We start from the raw sequence: 23,728 nt of genomic DNA, 5'->3' as shown, positions 1-23,728 counted from the left end.
GTGCGATTGTGCGATTGGCGTGTGGGGGGCCTCAAAAAATGAAAAAAAAAGTCCATAGCCCAGGGGCCTCAAGTGCTATTAAGACGCCCCTGAGCATGATGTCCTACATTTTGTGCCAATTATGTTGTTTGTTTTTGTTTTGGATAGGTATTGCCCTCAGTGTCCTACCCATGTACCTTGGGGAGATTTCCCCCAAAAGCATAAGAGGCTCCATTGGCCAATTCAATGCTATCCTTATCTGTTTGGGGGTGTTCACAGGACAGGTATTGGGACTTCCTGAACTACTCGGAAAGGTAAGGCTTTTATTGAAGGGGTTGACTGTTTGAATGTTCATTAGCTTAATAAAAAAATTGACATTATTAAGGACTGTAGTGATCCTCTTCCATTTGATAGGACCCCTTTCTGGCCAGCCACTTTTGATATCTATATTCAAATTGTAAATTTAGCAGTTGGGGTTACACACACCAGGTTTGCGCCCTGAACCCATTATGCATTCAATATTTTGTCAGGTTTACTGTGAACATATACTTGTTGACACATATTTCCTGGGGGGTGTTGCTGGCGAGGTGAGAGGTAGAGTTTGATTTTCGCAATGAGTTGCTTGGCTTTGTCATGACTTTGAAAGTGAACTGGAACATAGCCAGGGAACATAGATTGATGCTTCCCCTACAAAAAGTGTCATATAGTAGGTTACAATAAATGCCATAGGCAACCAATCCTGAAATCTAGGTTAACCTGTGGATCAGATACTTATGGTGCCTGCTTGGTTTTCTCCTGATTATTTTAATTTGGCTGACTGAACTTCTGGGGCAGCCACACTTGAAGACCAGACCTCTCCTATAGCCACATCCACATCTTCCTGAGGCAGTGATTCTTCCCATTTCAGTAATAGCCTCTATAATGCTTTCAACCCACGTACTGTACCTCTAAAAGGTTCCATCTGTTCCAGTCCTACTCAATAAGGTATCAGTTGGAATTCTCAATCAGGTCTTGGTTACTCTAGTGGCAATGTGTCTGAGATTCCTTCCCTGAATTGCCAATGAAGATGGTTATGTTGCATTTCTGAATGACTTTTGCTGTGATTTGTACTCCTGAGGGGATCATATCCTTTCTGTTCTCCCTCCTCTACCTTTCAAGTATTCTTATGGCAACATGCTGTCAGGGTTATCTATAGGGGCTCCCCATAGATATACACTGAGGGATTTTTTTGGGGATCCACTGCTGATTTTATACGTTTGCCCACTGACAAAGAGATGATCAGTCTATAATTTTAATGGTAGGTTTATTTGAAGAGTGAGAGACAGAATAACAACCCAAAAATCCAGAAAAACACATGTCAAAATTGGTATACCTTGATTTGCATTTTAATGAGTGAAATAAGTCTTTGACCCCTCTGCAAAACATGACTTGGTGCTTGTTGGAAAAACCCTTGTTGGCAATCACAGAGGTCAGACGTTGTAGTGGGCCACCAGGTTTGCTCATATTTCAGGAGGGATTTTGTCCCACTCCTCTCCCTCCTCTCCCACTCCCTCACCAAGTCATTCAGGTCTCGAGGCTGACGTTTGGCAACTCGAACCTTCAGCTCCCTCCACAGATTTTCTATGGGATTAAGGTCTGGAAACTGGCTAGGCCACTCCAGGACCTTAATGTGTTTCTTCTTGAGCCACTCCTTTGTTGCCTTGGCTGTGTGTTTTGGGTCATTGTCATGCTGGAATATCCATCCTTGACCCATTTTCAATGCCCTGCCTGAGGGAAGGAGGTTCTCACCCAAGATTTGACGGTATATGGCCCTGTCCATCACCCCTTTGATGCGGTGAAGTTGCTCCTTCTGGCCCTTAGCGTGTTTGACGGTGGAGATGGTGTTGTTGGGGTTGGAGAAGCGAGTTGCAGTAGTCCAACTTGGAGAGGACAAGTGCTTGGACTAGCAGCTGGGTGGAATGCTCAGACAGGTATCTCCTAATCTTCCGGGTGTTGTAGAGGGTGAATCTACACAACCGGGAGACTGCAGCAATGTGGGCTGTGAGGGATTGTCATCCATGGTAACCCCGAGGTTCCTGGCAGAGGATGAAGGGGTCACCGTCGCAGATCCCAGGGTGATTGAGAGATCGTGGGAGATGGAGGGTTTGGCTGGGATGATGAGAAGTTCTGTTTTGGCAAGGTTCAGCTGGAGGTGGTGCTTGTTCATCCAGGCAGAGATGTCTGTGAGGCAGGCTTCGATTCTGGCTGAGATCCTCGGATCAGTCGGGGGGAACGACACGTACAGCTGGGTGTCGTCAGTGTAGCAGTGGTAGGAGAAGCAATGGTAGGTGATGATCGGTCCAAGTGAGGTGGTGTACAGGGAGAAGAGGAGGGGTCCAAGGACAGAGCTCCTGGGACACAAGTGGAGAGCTGGTGCGGGGCTGACCCTTTGCCTCCCCAGGAGACCTGGTAGGACCTTCCCGACAGGTACGATGTGATGGATTGGAAGAGAGGAGAGGGGAGGAGAGAGGACTGGATCAAGGGGACAGGAGGTGGGGCGATGAGAGAGGATGAGGTCAGAGATCTCTGCCTCGGACAGGGGAAAGAAAGAGTTTAGACATTTAGTTGGATTAGTCATAGAGGGTGAGTGAATAGGAAAGATAGGTTCAGGAAACTGGCTACAACTACTTTCTTCTCAAAGAAGGAGGAGAAGTAATCTGCTGACAGGGAGGAGGGGGAGGTGGGTTAAGGAGGGTGGAGAAGGTAGAGAAAAGTTTGTGAGGGTTGGAGGCAGAGTTAATTTTGTTCAAGAAGTAGTGAGTTTTAGCACCAGTTATGTGAGTAGAAAAGGATTTAAGGACTGAGTGATACTTATCGAGGTCCAGTCCGTCTTTGGACTTGTGCCATGTCCTCTCTGCTGCGCGAAGGGTGGATCATTCTTCACGAAGAACATCCGTGAGCCACAGGCAGGAGGGAGAAGATTGTGCAGGCCTGGTTGACAGGGGACAGAGAGTGTCAAGTGATGCAGTTAATGTGGATATCAGGGTGTTGGTGGCAGTGGGGTGAGACGTGAACTCGTCAATGGGAGGGAGGATGTAACAATGGAAGACAAATGGGAGGGGGATAGGGAGCGGAGATTGCGGCAGAAAGTTACGAGCGGTGGGGAGGTAGGAGGAGTTGGAGGGAGAGAGACAGAGACTTGGATAAAGAAGTGATCAGAAATGTGTAGTGGGGTTACAGAGGTTACGTTAGTGATACAGTTACGTGTCAGAGGTCAAGCTGTTTTCCTGCCTTGTGGGTCGCCGGTGTGTTCAACAGCGTCAGGTCGAAGGAAGTCAGGAGAGATATGAAGTCGACAGCCTTCAGGTCCCCATCATCACCCTCGCACCCCAAAAGTGAATGAGGAAGATAGGCGAAACAGTGGCTGTCTGAAGATGTTGGCCAAATCAGCTATAATTAGATTAGGTTACCTGAACCACAAAGTGAGTTTACAATAACGTCCAAAAGAAAACACACAGTTTGTGTAAATTCTGCAAAGAGTTTTACTGGCATTTAGAAAGAAAACATTAAAAAAGGTAAGCTGGGCGTAAGTGACAATGTGCCTTTGTACCAAAACTCTTCAGAAATCTTTTCCCCCACTACACAAAGAGATTTAGCTAGTATTAGCTATGTAACATACTGTATGTTTCAGGGCGTTAGTTTCGGTTGCTAGCCAAATTTGGTTTGTGATAACAAGCCAGGCCACATAAAGCAATGTAGCTAATGATGAATATAAAGTTATGTTACATCAACGTTAACTCATGTCAGCTGCATATCTCTCCCGACCTCATAATGTTAAGTTAAACGCTCCGGTACCGCGCACCTTCACTTGGGTGAGAGAGAGATGTGAAAGCAGAGACCTGTTTTTCCTGCCATAAGCACACAGCAGTACTAAGAGTGTTTAAGAGATTTTTTGTCCAAATGCAGTTACAGATCAAATCTAACTTATTACTTAGTCAAACCATACTGCTTGTGTATTTTGAGTGATCTGGTCTTGACCCGGTCTCGCCCTGCCTTGGTCTTGGTCTTGACTCGGTCTCGCCCTGCCTTGGTCTTGGTCTTGACTCGGTCTCGACTACAACACTGATGTACAAGGAAAATATTCTACAATTTTTAAAGCCTTAAAAAGGTTGTGGTAGTTCGACAAGAGGGATCAGTAGTTACATCAAAATTACACAGAAATAAATTGTTTACTGGCATTTCATTTGAGCATTCTATAGTTAGCTTGCTTTAACAGAAAGTTGAACAGCTCTTCTCTGCAAAAGCTAAATATGTTTTTACAATACAGTAGCAGATTCCAACTGTTATTATATGCGTCTTTCTTCAATGTCTCTTTCTTCAATGAGTGAATATACAAAGACATCTGTTTGTCTAAAATAACTCAACTAAATTATTACAGGTACATCTGAAAACTATGTATCATCCCTCCCACTTAACACTTACATCAATAGATGTTGGCCCAGTAAAGCTAGAAATCAATTCATTGTGGATTTTAAATGAGTTCTTGAACTTCAAATCCCCCTGGAATTCTTGGTGTAAATTCCTGAGGATTTGACCAAGTTGCGTAAATATGGTCCTATCTCTGTCACTTTCAGTTTGGACTGACATTTATATGTCAAAAGTGTGGCAACAGAGCACATGGCGAGCTCAGATGCTCATTTTTAATTCATAGGGATTGGCTGATCTCATCAATCATTCCATCCTCCAGATCACCTTCATAAATATTGTATTACAATGCATATGTAAAAAATGTTTTCAATCTTTTACAAAGATCTTTTACCCTAGGAAATAAGTGCTCTGTCTACATAAATGGCAGACATGACTCTTTGTTGGCCTTTCAGTGTGAGAGGAGACTCCATGCAATTCAAACAGGTCTCTGGTGCTTTGTGACACTTAGTGGCAGATGACCTCTGTTGTCAGTCTCTCTCTGGGTGCAATTTCGTTATAGACTTTGACGAATGATAATCCTTGTGACCTTAACGTATGTCTACCGACCTCCTTGCAGTGGATAAACACAATCATTTTAGCTTTATTCAGCAAACACCTTTGTAGCAATTCCATAAGGAAATTCCTTCTTGAGGAACATGCCTTCAAAAAGGTATACTATTGTAATTGGACAATCAATTGAATAAACTTCTTATCTCTATCATCAAATACTTTTACCATTTATAATCCTGAAACGTATGTGCTGGTTGATAGCAAGTGGAAAGAAAATCTATGGGAAGTCTCATAGGCATGGCCCCTGGAGTGCAATTCATCTCAGTGTAAACGTATGCTTGGATGGACGATAGAATGTCTTCAGGAATATGAATGTCTTAGCAGACAAAATTGGTCATTGTGTTTCTGTGGAGAAAGTGGTTCTACATGTATGTGTGTCCTTGGCATATACATACAGATTTGTATATTAACACTTGTCAAATGTGGTTGATTTTGTGTATTTAATATTTTCACATCTTAGAGCGTGTCTCTGTACTTTTGTATTTGTGTGGGCAACAGTATGTGCATGCAGGACGGTGCATGTTTGCACTGAGTGTTTATATTCTGGTCCACTCTCTTAGTATCCAACCCTAGCCACTGATTATGAGTCCTCTCTAAGGGAATTGTTTGTCAGGCCATGCTGAATGATTGGCCTTAATCCCCACTTGACACACACTGCCATGGAGAATGTGAACACAGACTAAACATTACTGCATTTCAAAGCAGAGGTAGGTTGTAGAATAATGTCTTACTTACTGGTATATCAACCGTATTTGTAGTACAGCATTTACAGCTTGTGGTATTTGAGTTTATATGCATACAATTGTACCACTTTTACACACCAGAGTTTGTTGCACTGTCTAATAGAAAATTAGCCTGGTCCTAAACAGACTCTCGTACATTTCATTTGTACAGAGTCTGGCCTCGCTCCATTGACAAGCATTGACTTCCTTGTAGGCGGGTACTCTGTTGAAGTTGAAAACTATTGGATCTGCCCAGAGCCACTCTGATCTGCCATAACCAATCGCTAGCGTTCGCCTTAGCCAATTCCTTCACCACTACTGTAACAGAGCTAGCTGCCGTAGCTGGAAAATCAAACTGTTCCCGAACCCCGTGGGGAGGAGGGCCACAACATCATGGCCACCAACAAAACTCAGCAAAACTTGTTCTTGCTCTGGCTTTAGCTTATGGATATTCGGCAGGGTTGCCACAACGGACCGAATGTCTTCGCTCGCATCTGTCTCCGCTGCCATTACGGACAACACAAACTAGCGCACGACAGCCACTCCCTCTGTTTGCTGATTGGCCGGTAGAAAATTAACCAGAGACATCTGACTTACTTACCTCATGGCCAGACCTAGTACAGAAGCAAAATCAAAATTGAGCGGAAGTACGTAGGAGGGAAGAGCCAGGCTAATAAAAAAGTGTTGAATACCCCCAAAATGGTAAATCTTTTTGTAAACAATCTTAATTTTAAACTCTTTTTAGAAAACTGTTCTCTGATCATGAGCAATAATTGAAGTAGTGGAGTAGTACTGAAGACACTTTAAGTAGTCTACTCAAATTGTGAGTGTAGACTTGGCACACAGTATTTACATATTGTACATTGGAAGGAGCTTGACCGTCTCCAGGCTGTTCAGAACTCTGCTGCAAGGCTTTTAACGCATATTAACAAAAGAGCACACCTGTTTTAGCATCACTTCACTGGTTATCAGTCCAGTATAGAATTCAATTTAAAATCCTAGTCCTTACCTTAGAGCCCTGCATGGTCAAGTTCCTCCCTACATCTCTGATTTGATACAGCTTTATACCCCCACTTGTAATCTGAGGTCATTAGGGCAGAAGTTATTAGTGGTTCCCTGTACACATTTTAAAACTAGAGGGGATCCCACATTCCGAGCAGTGGCTCCTAGGCTGTGGAATGTCTTGCCTCCCTTTCTACGATGTGTGACTTCTGTTGAAGCTTTTAAAAAGCAATTGAAGACTCTGCTATTCAAGCAGGCTTTTTGTTAGTCAAGGCTTTTTATGGTTGTGTAGGGCTGTTTTGGCAGCCCCTTTGTCACTGGTCACCCAGACACTCGTCTGGGACAGTCGTTGATTTGCATGAATGCTAAAATGACAATCACACCTTAATGACACACCTCTGGAAAGGTGGTCTCAACAGTTGAAGAGGAAGGTGGACCGAGGAAGACTCTGAAATTATCATTAAAAGTAAATATTGTTCTAAACAACTTTTAATGTCATGTTTGATATGATTTTGTTTCTTATTTTATGTATTACATTCTAGAAATAGCGTTGGCGTTAGGCGCCTAGTCTTCATTGTGAATACCTTTGGTTAACCATTGCTCTGAAGGTATGTTTTATATTTGATGATATTTCATTATCATTGTATTGATTACATTTACATTTAGTCATTTAGCAGACGCTCTTATCCAGAGCGACTTACAGTAAATACAGGGACATTCCCCCGAGGCAAGCAGGGTGAAGTGCCTTGCCCAAGGACACAACGTCAGTTGGCATGACCGGGAATCGAACTGGCAACCTTCGGATTACTAGCCCAATTCCCTCACCGCTCAGCCACCTGACTCCCTTGATTATTATTATTATTAATTGATTAATTATTATTATTACTGATTATCTTACTATTTAGATAATAAACTATTATTGTGCATTTTAAGTTACTTGTTCTCCTTGAAACGTATCTATCACGCTACGGCGGTGAAAACTTTGATCTAGTCTGGTTGATGCGGCTAATACTGATTATAAACATTGACTTTTGGAGTAGGTTTTAACTTAAGGCCTCTCTGAGTCACTTACGGTGGATCTCCACTCTCCGAAGGAATTTACCGGAGCTAATGAGTGATTGGTTTACATACCAGGTATACTATGGTTAAATCCATATTATAGTAATGATAAACGACTGATTAGTGAACACGCATACTTTAGGGTCGATGCTCTGATCAAGCAGACGATTTTTACCTACGCCAGAGTTTCATGTCATTAACTGTTTAGCGCTCAAGGTCACAGGTAACGCACTTGTGCACATTTCTAAAATTGGAGTCAGATATTAACGAGTCAATTATCTCCCTGAACATCTAACCAGAATTGAATTGGGTTTCCCAAGCCGGGGACAAACACCAAGCGTCTCCAGCCTTACGATCCTCTTACCTACAGTTGTTTGTCATATTGTTTTATTTGAAATGTTCTTGTATCTTAATTTGTGGTGTATTGCATTTTGTTGTGAAGCACTTTGTGATTTTTATCTGTGAGAGGTGCTATACAAATACATTTGACTTACTTACTTACATCTACTGTAAAGCATCTTATGCACAATTTGGTGTTGATTTTCCAGTGGCACCCTTTAGCAAATAGTTGCCAACAAAGACAATTTATATTCATACTGAAGCATTGCATAATAAAGTAAAATTGTGTGCAAAATCAGGGAAACTCATTTCCCTCCCTCGTTGCCCTCCAACCTCTGTTCATCTACAGGCTCTACCTTTACATGTCCTCCTGTCAGTCTGACTGGATGGGATCTTTCTCTCTGGAGTGTTAACTTCAAGAGGGCAGTAGGCTATTTGGTTAATTAAATGGCAGGTTTGGTCTAAGCGGGGAAAACTTCATTATGTTGACTTGAAACCACTGTCATTTTGCACATGCATTGGATAAAAGATTGCCTTTTTTTGTAGATTTCTTGCAGCCAGATGCTGGTGAAGAGATGCTATGTTTTCTAGGTAGCTTGCAGCAAATCTTGTTGATATTACTTTTTGATATGACTTTCCCCTAGCCTGGTCCTAACCAGACTCTCATACATTTCATTTGTAAAGAGGGTCTGGGATCGCTCCATTGACAAGCGTTAACTTCCTTGAAGGCGGGTACTCTGTTGAAGTTTAAAACTATTGGATCTGCCCAGAGCCACTCTGGATCTGCCATAACCAATTGCTAGCGTTCGCCTTAGCCAACTCCTTCACCACTAACGGAGCTAGCTGGAAAATCTAACTTTTCCCAAACCCCGTAGGAGGAGGGCCACAATATCATGGCCACCAACAAAGATCAGCAAAGATTGTTCTTGCTCCGGCTCTAACTTCTGGATATTCGGCAACGTTACCAAAACAGACCAAATGGCTTCGCTTGCACCTTTCTCCACCGCCATTACTGAACTACAACTCAAACTAGTTATAGTTCAGTCCCCTATTATAGAGAGTTGTGGTCACACGGTGGGCTTCCCTGTCATACATCAAGTGAATCTAACTGTTAATCAAGTTAAAAGACAAGTAATTGCATAATACCTCTGTTGCCAAATAACCTACAGGCCAGGAGCCCAAACTTTTAATTATTGTCAGTTGTTGATGATTGAAGGGTTGATTCCATTCAAATGTGGTCATTCAGTGTTTTTGTGTTGGCGGAATCAGAGTTACTCTGTTTTTGTTCCTGGTATTTTGCAGAAAATATTTTATTATGTCCAACTAAGAATACATTTATCTACACCTTTTATTGGCAAGGCATTTGATCAATGGATCAACTCAGTCAATTATTGCTTTACATAGAATGTCGGTGTCTAAATGTTCATCTTGGTCCCGATTGCGTTGCGCGTATTACCGCGAACGTTCAGTTTGACGGTTTAGACATAATTTAAGTTTTTGGGGCAAAAAGTGAGCTAGCGGTAGCTAACTAGCTAGCCACAGTCACAAACGTCACAACGTCACAAACCCGCGATTACCTATAGTAGAACATCAGTTTAGTCTCTGTTAACTTCTGGGAGATAGCTAACTAATCCACACTGTGGAAGTCTATTTTACTCTATACTACACCCAGAATGTCCAGGAGGATTGTGTATTACAGATATGCTGCATCTAGCCAGCGTATTAGTTTTCTTGTCTGGGGTGTGTGATAGTGGTATTTTGATTGATATCGTGAGCTTAGTTGGACAATACTGAATTGTCGTTCAACTCAGTCAGGCTCTTTCATTGGCAGTCTGATTCAGTATTTACTGTCATTGGTAATGATATTAGTTTTCTAGATGTGTAAATTCAACAATTTGAAGCAAAATACTTTGTCCAGACATGGGATCGAACTAGGGATTCTTGTGATCTACAGAGGCATCCATCAGATCAGTGGCAGTCCTAGTACATTTGGCGCCCCGGGCAAGGGGCAAGGTTTTTTTTAAAGTTTTTTTTCTGCGTCAATCCTGGTGAATCAGATGAAGCACTCCAATGTGTTCATGCTTCAGTTTTTGTGGTTCAAATCCCACAAGGGTCCTTTTGGAGTCTCCAAAAGAAAATGCCTGGATGTACTCTTAGAAAAACTTGTAAAATATGAATATATTGTGGCAGGCCCACCCATAGAAATTGCTGGGCCCCTGAAAAGGTCCAGTGAATGGGCCCGGCCCAAATAGTAAGTAAGTAAGTAAGTAAGACTTTATTTATATAGCACATTTCATACAAGAATTGTAGCTCAAGGTGCTTTACACAAAATCAATAAAAACAATAATACAAGTGATAAAAGTAATAATTAAAATAGCAAATTATAAAAACAATAATATAACTAATAAAAGTAGTAAACCCGTTCTGAGATAAAATTACTTAAATGCTTTGGTAAAAAGGTAGGTTTTAAGCTGTCTTTTAAAAATGTCTAGCGTATTTGCTTCCCTAATATTTATGGGTAATTTGTTCCATAGTTTTGGGGCGTAATTGACAAAGGCCGAATCACCAATCTTCTGGTGACCTCTAATAGGCCTGCATTTGATGATCGCAGTGTTCTAGCTGGTGTGTAGTTTATAAGGGAGTTAGCAATGTAGCTAGGTCCTTGTCCGTGTAGAGCTTTGTATGTGAGGAAAAGGACCTTAGTCAATTCTGAAGGTAACGGGGAGCCAGTGTAAAGTAGCTAGGACAGGACTAATGTGTTCTCTCCTTTTAGTTTTGGTTAATAATCTAGCTGCAGAATTTTGAATGAGCTGTAGTCTTTCAGTGGTTTTCTTGGGAAGACCAGTGAAAAGTGCGTTACAGTAGTCCAGCCGGCTGGATATAAAAGCATGAATTAACTTCTCTGCATCATTTTGGTTTATGAAAGGTCGTACCTTTGCTATATTCCTCAGGTGAAAGAAAGCTGTTTTGGGCTTTACTCAAATTAACGCATGCGCATGTGTGCTCTCTCTCTCCTACATAAAACATTATGTTAACCGAGAGTGACTTATTCAGTGATGAGCAAGCCCAAACAGAATCTGCAGATTATTTTTTCAAATTTTCTGCGGTTATTCAGACTGAAAATCAGCGGAATTCCGCTAGCCTTCCTGTTCTTATGTCGGAGCGACCGAAGATGTTCCACAACAGTTTGACGCCGAATATGGTCAATTGAATGTTGACAGACAAACGTTTTAATATTGGCTACAGTAGCTAGTCCAACGTGAACGTTAGGCCAAGTGTATCAGTTTATGGGTTGACAGACTTCGTTCGATTGCTATCACAGACCTACCTACACTGGTGGCAATGGGCTCTGTTTACAGGTAAAATATTTCAAAAGATTAGAGACGTAATATGAATTGACAAGTTCATTTAAATTTTGGTAAGGCTTCATGCTGTGGTCCAATTTTGTCTTCCAGCCAGTAGGGTACCACCTCTAGGCCTCTTCAGGCATGTGTTTTCAAAACAAAGTACAGGTGGAAATAAAAACTTTCAATTTCATTGTGTTCAAGCTTCAATTATTCAGAACCAGTAGGACTTACATGGGTCCTGACAACAGGGGAAATAACTTCAGAGTGTCACCTTTCAAAAGAGACCACAATCATGTATGTACTACAAATGGTTCAAGAACAGCTTTCAATTTACTTTGGGTATGCCCTTTTTTATTAGCCTGGTCCTAACCAGACCCTCGTACATTTCATTTGTACAGAGGGTCTGGGATCGCTCCATTGACAAGCGTTAACTTCCTTGAAGGCGGGTACTCTGATGAAGTTTAAAACGATTGGATCTGCCCAGAGCCACTTTGATCTGCCATAACCAATCGCTAGCATTCGCCTTAGCCAAGTCCTTCACCACTACTGTAACGGAGCTAGCTGCCGTAGCTGGAAAATCTAACTTTTCCCGAACCCCGTGGGGAGGAGGGCCACAACATCATGGCCACCAACAAAACTTAGCAAAGATTGTTCTTGCTCCGGCTTTAACTTTTGTTGCTGGTTGTTTTTCCCGATAGACTCTGGTTATTAAGCATGTCTCTTGAGTTGCTAATAGAGATTGATCTGTGGGACAGATTAATTTATGTTAGACAGATCCGTCTAATGCACAACATCCGCTGTTGGTTTATTTTGGTTGCCCTTTCTTACCATCAATGGTCAATTTAATTTTGTTATTTTTTACTCTCCCCATCACTCTAGCTTGAGTGAATCTATTTCACCTTGGATCTGAATGTGGTGTTTGGTCTCAATAATTTACGATTCAAGACAGTGGCTCACTTGACTTACTTCACCTACCACCTCCGCCTTCTTCCTTTTTTCCCTCCCGTTGATGCACACACACACCCACACAAACAGATTGGTTCACTTAGCCACATTTGTTATGCTGGAGATGAGCTACAATTACACACACCTTGAAGATCTATGTACGATAAATATCAGAAAAGCATGTAGAACATGTATTATTAAGTATAGTTTTTCCTATTAAGTATATTATTTCGTATTATGCATACATACAGCATATGCATATATTTGTTTAAAATTGTTTTAGTCAAGTGTATTTAAGTATATTAGAGTTTAGATATTATCCCGAACCCTACAGGACTACAGGTTCATGTTGGAACAGGACAGATCTTCAGACAATTGTTTTGGTCTTTGTTGGGCATCACATTTCCCTCTGTATTGTTTTACTTCACCACTACAAACTGTTGCTACTGTTTTATCTTGGAACTGCAGTTCAAGTATTTTGGTCTCACTTATATCCTGTAAGTGAGATGAAAACTGTACATACTGTGGCAACCAAGGGGCGCAGCCAGGACCGCACGGCACAGCACCACTCAAAAGCACGGTTTGTGATATGCCAAAGCAGGCGTTTATTACCATAAACAACCCCAAAAAATGTTCTTCTTCCTCGGTTGAGGGAACGGTCGGGACTGGTCTGGGTGGGCTGTCTGGACTCCTCATTCTAGCGATCTCCCTTTGCGGCAGGGGTGGCCCGCCTTTTATAGTGGGGCCATCCTCCATCCCACTCATGAGCCGCACCTGTGGAGCTCGTTGTCTCTTCTTGGGGCGGAGCCCGGACATACCTTCCCCCGATCACCTGACCCCGGGCTTGCCGGTGCCGCTGTCCAAGGTGCTGCGCCCCTGGGTTGCCACAATACACATTTGAAAGTGTTTACATGTGACTGGTTTACAGAGAATGTATGTATGCATAAGCAATTCACTATTAGGTAAACATGTTTTTAAGTCCTAAATGTCTCCTCATATTGCACAGTTTTATAGTTTTAGTTTTTTAGTGCATTTTTTCTGACTGTATCTATGTAGAGTGTGTTCATGCATATGCATACTTGCTAAGATGTTTTGGCATGCGTATGCTTTCCTTGGAGGTTTTACATAGCCAAGGGACATTGGAGCAGAACATTTGAGCCAAAGAAAACATCCCTTCATACGAGACCTGTAGAGTAGTGTATCATTAAGAGGCAGTAGACTTCCATCCTTATAGGTTCCTCTAAAAGACATGGCAGCTCACAGTGCATAACTGAGATGTGTGTTCTGCTACCGCAAAGGCACTGATGAACCAGCTAAGGCTCTGGGGTACAAGCTAAAGCACTGGTGTAACACTTGCAAAATTACAATAATTTAGTACCTTGCTCACACAATTAATCCAAATGTTGGAGACCTGCACCACGATGTGGGTGGAATGATTGCATAATTGAGTAGTATCGTGGAAGTTTTTGAGAGAATCAATCGTTAAGCTGAAGTCGGGTGAAGTACAGAGTTAATGTTTATTTGACGTATACATAATAACGTTACCAACATAACATCATTGACACACAAACATAAGACAATAACACAAAGACAATTCCATACAGCTCCATCTAGTATTCTAGAATGGAACCGGAAGAATCCAGCCCACCAGCAGTACACAGCTGATGGCCCTGAACCCCCCAGAAAATTCTTCAACAGACTATTTTATAGATACGACAGTTCTCAAAAGTCATTGGTCGATCCTACAGACATGCAGCTATACCAAATCTCTTCTGTTATTGGTTAACTCCTTAGAACAATACAGTTGAATCCACAGTCCAACTGCTTCTTCCTCCCTAGGTGATAAGAACTCTTCTAGTCAACCAGACTTCACGTCTCCTAGACTTCACATCTCCTAGTTAGGTGTCATAAAACTGCAGGTGGCATCTCTGCTAAATGGAGTTGAATCAACATTCATTGTATCAAGCTTCTTAGCCAACTGTAAACTTATTTTAAAACACATTCATTGTACATAAGCCCGAAATGTATTTCACAGTAGTGGCTAGTGACCAGTGGCGGTTCTACATTGAATTACACCCAGGGCGAGATGCCCTTCGCCCCCCCCCCCCCCCCCCCCCACCCCTAAAACAGCCTGGGGTCAAATTGACACCAAACATAATAGGAGGGTTACATAAACATGCCCTTACACGCTAAATGTCTGTTATTACATGCTATATTAATATAACTTTTAGGGAGGAACACTTTTAGTTATGAGTTAAACTATACTTTGTCACGAAATATAGTTGTAGCAAATAGCAAATGTTCGTCTTTGAAACTACCTACAGATTTGAAAATTCCGTTGGCTAATTACAGGGCCTAACCTAAATAATGAAAATAAATAACTGAACTTGTAACAGTTTTGTTGCAAAGCACACTATTATGGTGAAATGTTGTCTCGTGTTTGTTGAGTTAAAACCGAAATATTGTTGTTGCATAGCAAGCATCATAGCAAAAAGGCTAACAAACGTAAGAATTAGCCTATACCCATTTTTTTTATTTGCCATCTCACACAATAAAAAAAAACAAAAATGTGCAGGAACTTTAGGCCTATATTTATAATATTATGAATTGTCCGTCCCATTTGGGAGACCCAGTCAGATGAGCTGTCAGTCCCTCTCCCCTTTTTTCACACAGCTTCTGTGCACGGCACCTTCTCAGCAAGCATCTGTGCCTGCAGCTGCCTGAAGGGGGCGCCAATTTGCCAATTCCCCACACAGTGAAATGATAGAAAAGAGAAAACCGCTTCGCGGCGCAGAGATTTTTATTTATTTATTTTATGCTCGTGCGCCCCCCACGTGACATGAAAAAATGCCGCCCCGGGCGGCTGCCCGTCCGCCCGTGCCTAAAACCGCCCCTGCTAGTGACAGTTGTCCAACAGTTCAAATGCAGGATTGTGTGTGAGTAGGCTATAACTATGCAGAGATTTAGGACAACCTAAATTCCTCAGGCTGAGATGGAAGTTCGCCGACATAGAAATCCCAGATCAGAAAGGCATTTTCATGCAGCCATATTCTTTCTATTTACATATTGGGACATTGACAGCATTGATTGAATGCGTATTGTCTCGGAAGGGGGACTATGTACAGTCCGGCGAGATGAACCAGGTATTCAATGAACAATCATTCATGTCAGCAAACCGTCCTGAGCTTTGCACTGGTTAGTTGATAATTTTGTAATATAAAAGAAACCCGTGCTGAGCCAAGTTAATACAGCAGACATGAGTGAGTTAACTTCTTTTATACCATGGTCTGGGTGAATACTCGATTCTCGATTCAGGGGTGTCCATTATGTAAGGGATAATGCCCGACGATGTGTACATTATCACCTGATAATGGACGATGCGGAGGCGTGAACCGTCTGAAGCGCAGCGTCTTGATTTGATTTGGGGACAATGACATGGCTGGATAGCTGGCTAGTCTTGTTGTTAAACATACTGTCAAATTATGATTACTGTTTGGAGAATATGTAAACTTTGATGCGATCATCTCACATCCATTTGCTATTCAACTCGCTACACAGGCTGCGGCTATACTGTAGCCTAGTACTAGCATATGGCCGATACTTTGTTCGTGAAAACTTGATATTGATTTGAGGACAATGACATGGCTGGTTAGCTAGCTAGTCTTCTTGTCAAACATATTGTCAAATTATATTGACTGTTAGTCAACCCAGTGCCGGTCCTTGCTATAGGCGACATAGGCAGCCGGCTAGGGCGGCATGAAGAGGGGGGCGGCAATTTCCCAAGTGCATCCAATTAAATTAACCCTCCCGCTGTCCTTGAGTTTCAAACACACTACCAACAGAGGGTGCCAACCGCGGCATGTCATATGTCCTTGTTGTGGTTGGCGCCCTCTGCTGGCACACATTTTGTCATGCTGTTGACTTGGTGGTGGTGGTGGGGGGGGCGCCAGGGGTACCTTGCCCAGGGCACCAAATGTGCTAGGACCGGCACTGAGTCAACTGTACACAATGTTATTGCCTTTGAATCTTGCTAGAATAACGTTAGCTTTCTGGCTAATAGCTCAGCCAAAGGAAAACCGGTGTTGGTTCTATGAGCTGAGTGGACTAGAAATATCAGAGTTGGCTAATGTTGAAGAACGTTAGATTTCTATTGCTAAACGCATGAAAACATCAATTCATGTTTGTTAAGTGACCATGTTATAAGCGGGATAATGCCCTTCGAGGTGTACATTATCACCTGATAATGGTGATAATGTGCTGATAATAACCGTCCTCTGCTGCACGTCAGACGGTCCATGCCTCCGCATCGTCCATTATCAACTGATATTGTACAAACAACCTGAAAATGTATGTAATGGAAGCTCTTAAGATTTACATGGCATATGGCTCTAAATACATGTGCTTGGTTCACTGATTGATGGCCTTTATTTAAATTGCGGTTTTGGAAATAAATGACAGACACTGATGAAGAGGCATGTTTGAAGGAGGAGCAGCACTGCTCGAATCTGCTGACTTCCTCCAGACTCCAGTTGGGAGAGGAGTTGAAAACGGAGCCCTCAAGTCGGATGTTTTCTGCTTTTCGTGGTTTGCTGCGTTTACATCAGTCATATGAGTTTAGATAAAATGTCCTACTAATGTAGGCGTATTTAAATGATTTTGTGTGCTTGGAAATTGCTTGGTCCGGATTTGAGCATTAGCGAAATTGAAGGTGTCAGATGATACAGTGACCAGTCCACCGTTCTATATGTTATATAACTAATTGAACTTTATCTTTAGATTCTTAACTTGAATGCAGATTTTAGATTGGTTAATACTAGCCATCAATCACTCCCTTTCACTGCGCTTCTTCTATTCGTAAATATTGTCGTAACGAGTGAGATTTGACGATATAACTACAGAGGGTAAAATTTCTGGGAACATTTTAGGTGTGCTTGCGTTGGTTGCAGATGGGCTATTTTTTTTAACTTACATTTTACATTATATTTTTGTCTTTTAAATAGGCTTAAGTCACCTATGCAGACTTATTATTATTGTATAGATTAAAAAACTATATGACTTAAACTGACCCTCAAGTTATTTCCTTCTAGTGATATTTTAAGAATCTAATCATATTGCATTTTATTGCCCTTTGAAACAAGCTGATTCTAATAATGTTGTCATTGGCAGTATCTTAGCTGGAATCGCGATTCAAACAGTACCCTCTGCAAACTGAAAATATGCCCCCAAAAACATAAATAAGATTGAATTGTATTTCTGTAAAACTGGCTGATATAACAACATGTAACAACATGACTAGGGGGTCATGTGACCAGCTATCCGCGCTTTAATTAGGGAAAACCGCCTTGCGCCTATCCACTCCAATCGTTCAAATGTATTTATTATTATTATCGATTGCTCTACAGGACTTATGATCATCATTTGATAGCCATCTCATGTTTAATTGCTTTCATAATATATCAGTCCCACCACAACATAGATTAAAAAGCATACATTTGTTGCTGCTCATTTACACTATACTAAGAGTGAAGTGTAGAGTGAAACAGGGTTCTCTTCTCAATTCCTTTATTGCAAGAGGGAATGGTGATAGGCTGTGTGGCAGTATGCTTTTAAATCTATGCAAACTTAATAAACAATAAGTATGCATACTTATTTAAAATATCAGTTGTAAAATGTAAGTACACTCATGAACATTGTCAGAATATTTGGATGTTTGATAGTAGTTTAAACAATAGGTTTTGTAAGTGATATAGTAAAATAAAATGGCCCAGCTGCAACCTACGCAAGCAAACCTCACAATTTCCCCAGAAATGTGATCCTCTCTAGTTTTATTTACTTTAGTCATGGTGATGTGATGGTGGCTGATAGGATGAGGTCTTTCGGTGGTATCCTATCAGTGGGTCATTAACTCATTTTCTGGTTAGAGTCGACCGGTCCTGTTGTCTACATATCGACGTGACTTAATAGCAAACATTGTCTGCTTGTTTGCCCCGTCTTAGTCTACAGCATGTGTGTAGGGGTGCTTTTGGCTATAAATATAGAGAATAAGACATACATTTGTAGCAGTCTCATCTGACCACATCATTAAAACACAATCGGCCTTCTTCGCCATCCAGTATGCTCTGATTACATCACCAAATGCCCATACAAAGGAAACCATCTCTCCACGCTGCATTGTCATGGCCTCATCTCTCCCAATTAGCTTCAAAGGTTTTTCCTAGACAACCTGACTCACCAGTTGTCTTACCAGTCTCCCTGCAAGATAACCAAGTTATCCATGGGATCTACTTTAAACTAAAATTATAAAACAAATAATTTAACTATATTTTGTAACTTTAGACCAGAAACTATACAAGAAAATGAAAATTATTGTGAACAAACATAAGACCAGTTTACATCAATTGTAAGTGTGGATGAAGTAGGGGAAGATGGGATAACCCAATCCCAATGACCAATCACCTTCTGACCTCAGACACAGGAATCCTTTGACTTCCCTCACGAGTGGTAGATCATTTCAACTGCAGCTAAAAAATTCTTTACTCTACCAAAACACTTTGTTCTTGCTAAAGCCTCTCTTCCTTTAAAACTCAACTGGAAACACACCTCTTCATTCAAAACACACTCATCACACTCTCGTCCCCACCTAACTACAATAACTGCTTCAAAGTTTAAATAACATTTTAATAACATTATTAGTTATTAATTTGATTTTGTTTTCAAGTCATTACAATGTTACAGAATATGATGTGATTATATGGTGCGGCTTATACACCAAGCTCATGTATTTTTCTTCTTATCTCTTGGGTTGATTGCAGGAGTCCAGATGGAACTTCCTGTTTGCCTTCCTGGCGTTGCCTGCCCTGCTCCAGCTCTGTGTTCTACCCTTTCTTCCTGAGAGCCCCCGCTACCTTCTGATGGAGAGGAGAGATGAGGCTGGAGCAGAGAAAGGTACACACTGTGACATGGCTACACAAACACGAGCACTCACAAACGAACAAAACGAAAATATCTGAAGAGAATTCCCATTGTGCACTCCTCTGTTGAAATGAATGAGGCACCATTTTTAGCCTTTGTGCCTCTTTAGGCTGTCAGCTCTACTCTTGGCTTGAGACCATGGATGGATTTGAGAATAGATCACTCTTTGTTGATTAAATATATTACTCCAGCCCTTCCTATGTACTTCCTATGTACCGTTTCCTGCACTTGAACCAAACTTCATTGTCTGATCCTTTGGCCTTATTGAAAATGCTTCGTGATGCATACAATTAGCAAACTGTAAAGTTTGAATATTGTTTTCCCACTTACACGGTTAACAACCTTTTAGTACTATTTGTAGGTAGTAAGCATGGTCTTCGACCATGTGTGAAATACATTTTGACTTACATACAGTAATTTCAATAACACACTTAAAACAATACAACACATCCAGCTGTCACCTACCAGTTGTCCTCTTTCTTTGTACTACAAATAATTGGAGCAAACATTCAATTATACCAATAATTACATTTTTATATCAATACAGCAGTGTTAAAACTTGCCAAACACATTCAATCCCTTTATGCCTGTGTCACACAGTTTCAGGTGTATAACAAAAATGACTGTGAGTCTGTGTACATCTGTACAGTTTATAGACCATGAATCAATCAATGTTTTGGAACAGTGTGATGAAGGCTGAAAGACAAAGAGAGAAAGTGCAGGCATGAATAATTACACTTTACTTGGTGTATCAATGAAGCCAATGAGAAAATAATATTAATAGCTTATGCCTATTTACTTTATAAGTGTGAAAAAAGTAGTGAAATATGCAATTATATATAGCCGATTAATTCTTTATCAAAGAGTTCCCACCCATCCACCCTGCGATGCTTCTCCGTTCTAGCTCCCCAGTGGTAGACAGAACTCCCAGTTCAACTATACACGTACCACTGCTGAAGTAATGATGCCAGAATGGTAGACATTGGTTATCCATGGGAAACAGAAGAGGGAGGCCAGCACCCCACCAGTGGCTTAAACAATGGCCCGATATTTAGCAATGATTGATGTATTTTTCCAAATTTTTTCCCCATTTGGTTGAACTATTCCTCTCATTGTTAAAAATAGTGTTGGGCGGTATGCCTAAAATGGAGGTCTATATCACGGTATAATTCTGAAGCTTGGACGATAACGGAAGCACTATATATTTGTTTTCCTTCAAATGTCATAACAATGCAATTCGCACCACTGCGGCTAATCTACCACACTCTGATGTGTGCGATGTTTGCATAGATTGATTGCGATATTTGCGTTAAGGTTGATGCAGTGTGGACAGTGAGCTTTACCATGTGCGCACAAGGAACAATCATCAATAAAATGACTGGAGATAGGTCTAAGAATGCTTGAAAACCAAAAGACTTAACCAGTCCCAAACTTTTCAGATGCTAGGAGACCTTAATTGATCATTGATAGGCTGTGTAAAGAAAAGAAAACATGCTGAGAACATGACAAGTTCTGTTACCTTAGGCCTATGATAGTTTTGGGTGGTTGTGATGCAATTTATTTGATGTTTGGGTGGCATTTATGGGTAAACCGTGTGAAAGTGAAAACACTGTGTTTTAAACCTTCACATGAAAATTGTTAATGATCTTAATGGTTGTGCTGTTGTAGTGCTCTCTTCCTGTTGAGCTCTTTCTTATCTCCTCTGAAATCTTGGGTTAAGTGGAACATCCATTGAGGCCACTTGTCAGGAGCTGGAGATCATTCAGTTTCACATGGAAGATTCAAGGTTTGGGTCTACAGCATGGCCTGCAATCAAATACATTTGAGATTTGTGTTGTACTGAGCAGGTAGGAGTAAATAAATAAGGTAAATATCAACGTTTATTTGACCAATGCCAATTAGTACTCACAATGCACCAACATATAAAATAGAAAATCAAGCATAGGCTACTGTACCAATAATACTGTAGGATCTATTCGTTATCCACTTAATTTAAGGCCATCACACATGTTAAGTTATTTCTAAAGCATTGATTTCGGTGTAAAATTGCGAAACATTAAACCACATTTTCCTGGTTATGATGGTACAAAAGCCTTATTAATTCCAAAACTGTACCGACATTCCAAAATAGTTTTCGAACAGATTACTTCATCCATTATTTATTAAAAAAATATCTCTTTCTGTATATTCAAGTAATAGCTTCTGTTTTCATTCAATTGTAATACAATTTTTACTGAATTTTTTCTTAATTATTCATGATATCAACCTTTTTAAATGCAGTACAAAGTTCAATTTCACAGCACTTGGCTGTTTGCAATAAAAGGGGAAATTAGGTTAATGAGTGTCTATATTGGCCTAGATTTCTAAAGGTGATTGGTGGCCTGATGGACTGGAATTAGATTGGACACATACTGTACATGAACATAAATAGACAAGACATCCTGACACACTCAAACAAATCCAACCTTAGTTTGTAGATGGCCACTCATATTGGTCCCCATCATTCTGCCACAGTAATGAAAACCTAAGTATGGATCAGTTTTTTACTTCTCCAATTATTTTTTTATTCTGCTTGCTCTTCAGGATTTCCATAAAGATTTGTGTAAAATGTGTATTTGTTTGGAGTGCCTTTCCAGTGCTTTTGTTTGCCCCTTTACAACATCCACTATGTATACTTATGCTGTTGAACCAACCTATTCCACTATAATTTAATACAATTAAATTAAATAGCAATCTGTTTGTGCCTACAATGATTTTACCATAGATATTTACTAATAATAGTTAATAATCTAAATTAGTTTACTATTAATTTCTTAACATAAATTGTTTTCAAATGTTAACTAATGGACTGGTATCAACCCATAAACTCTCAGCCTTTCTGGCATTTGCTAACATTTGCCACAGTTTGCAAGTTGTGTGTGTGTACACAGCATACAGGTGGGTGAGTATATACCTGTCTAATGAAAACATTGTGAGAAAGCATTCATAGAAAGAAAACGTCAGTTCACACAAAAAAGTGAATCTAATCCCAGCTCCATTTTCTTTCCCATTACCCTTGTTCTTCCATCTTTGTTAGCAAACACATTTGTTGTTTTTTTGTCCAGACATTACCCCCTTGCTGTAGTAGGTTCCTATGCTATTTTGTACAGTCTGTCTGGTCTTTATAAGAACCTCTCTATTTGTGTTACTCTCCTCATTTCACTGAAGAGAAGGTCACATTTCAACAATGGTGCCACGTTGCCCCACAGCCGTCCTTCTGAAAACAAAATAAATCCCATCACAGACACTAATTCTGTATGTACTATATTTATATTTTCCCCTGCTGCAAGAAAAACCCCATGTCTCATCAAACGCCTAAAATTTGCAATATGAAACCATGCCACTCATTCTGACAAACCCAGCGTGCAGCTAGATTAAAGTGCTTTTTTAATTTTCTTGATTACTGGAGAAAGGGGCCTTCCTGTACACATGATATGCTAATTTGTCTCCTAATTAATGCACATGTTTCTCAAATTAAGTTTACACCGTGGGCGACATGCACAGTTGAATATTAAGTTAAACATAAAATCTTAGAACTCGTGATTCTCATGTCAGTGAGAATACCTGGTATGGAACAGATACCATAACCGTAACCTTCCATATAAATGGCATGGCAAAAGCGCATGCCGCACTAACAAAAAGACACCTTGTGCTATATACAAACAGTACCACATAATGGTGTACATATTGCAATGAAAACTGGTAATGATGCCAATGAAAACCTGCCACATCCATAGCTCATAACTCCATTCCATGCTCAAGTTCTTGGCCAAGTTGACCCATTATTTACTGAATAAATAAGGCACCTTGAGAGCACATGCCAGTGTAAATGTATTAGGTCTGTGTTTGTGACAGCCTTTACAGCCTTCTTGGGGAAGAAGGATGTCAGCAAGGAATTGGACGAGGTCCACGCAGAGTGTAGAGCACAGAACAGTTTGCAGACGGCTTCCGTCCTTGAGCTTCTGCGTACTCGTGCTGTACGATGGCAGATCATCACTGTCATCGTCACAATGGCTTGCTACCAGCTGTGTGGCCTCAATGCAGTAAGTGGCACCTGTTTTCCTGTTTACCTGTTTTAAGGTGTTTGTTCACCTTATTACTTTGTTATGTCTCATCTGTGTCATATGGAAAAAAAACAATACAACACCTCGATGATAGTAATAACTGTATCAGTACAGTAAGTAATACCTGTAATAACAAAAATGTCCTGATGATTATAATAATTTGGTCAAGTATTTTCTTTTACAAAACCAGAGAGGTATTCAGAATCATCTTAATTCACCAAGTTCACACAAACAAGGAATTTAC

At 40.8% G+C, this 23,728-nt stretch overlaps 1 protein-coding gene across 1 annotated transcript in view; it reads left to right on the top strand.

Annotated features, from left to right (window-relative positions):
- Positions 1 to 23,728, top strand: part of slc2a9l2 (solute carrier family 2 member 9, like 2) — a 116,151-nt gene that overhangs the window by 16,652 nt on the left and 75,771 nt on the right. Inside the window, exons 5-7 of the mRNA XM_067255760.1 lie at positions 148 to 293; positions 19,222 to 19,354; positions 23,276 to 23,463. Coding sequence (XP_067111861.1) covers positions 148 to 293; positions 19,222 to 19,354; positions 23,276 to 23,463 — 467 coding nt within the window. The remainder of the gene's footprint in view (positions 1 to 147; positions 294 to 19,221; positions 19,355 to 23,275; positions 23,464 to 23,728) is intronic.

Source organism: Osmerus mordax, chromosome 1, assembly GCF_038355195.1.
Source record: "Osmerus mordax isolate fOsmMor3 chromosome 1, fOsmMor3.pri, whole genome shotgun sequence".
NCBI lineage: Eukaryota > Metazoa > Chordata > Actinopteri > Osmeriformes > Osmeridae > Osmerus > Osmerus mordax.
This window is presented reverse-complemented; position numbering and strand designations above follow the sequence as displayed.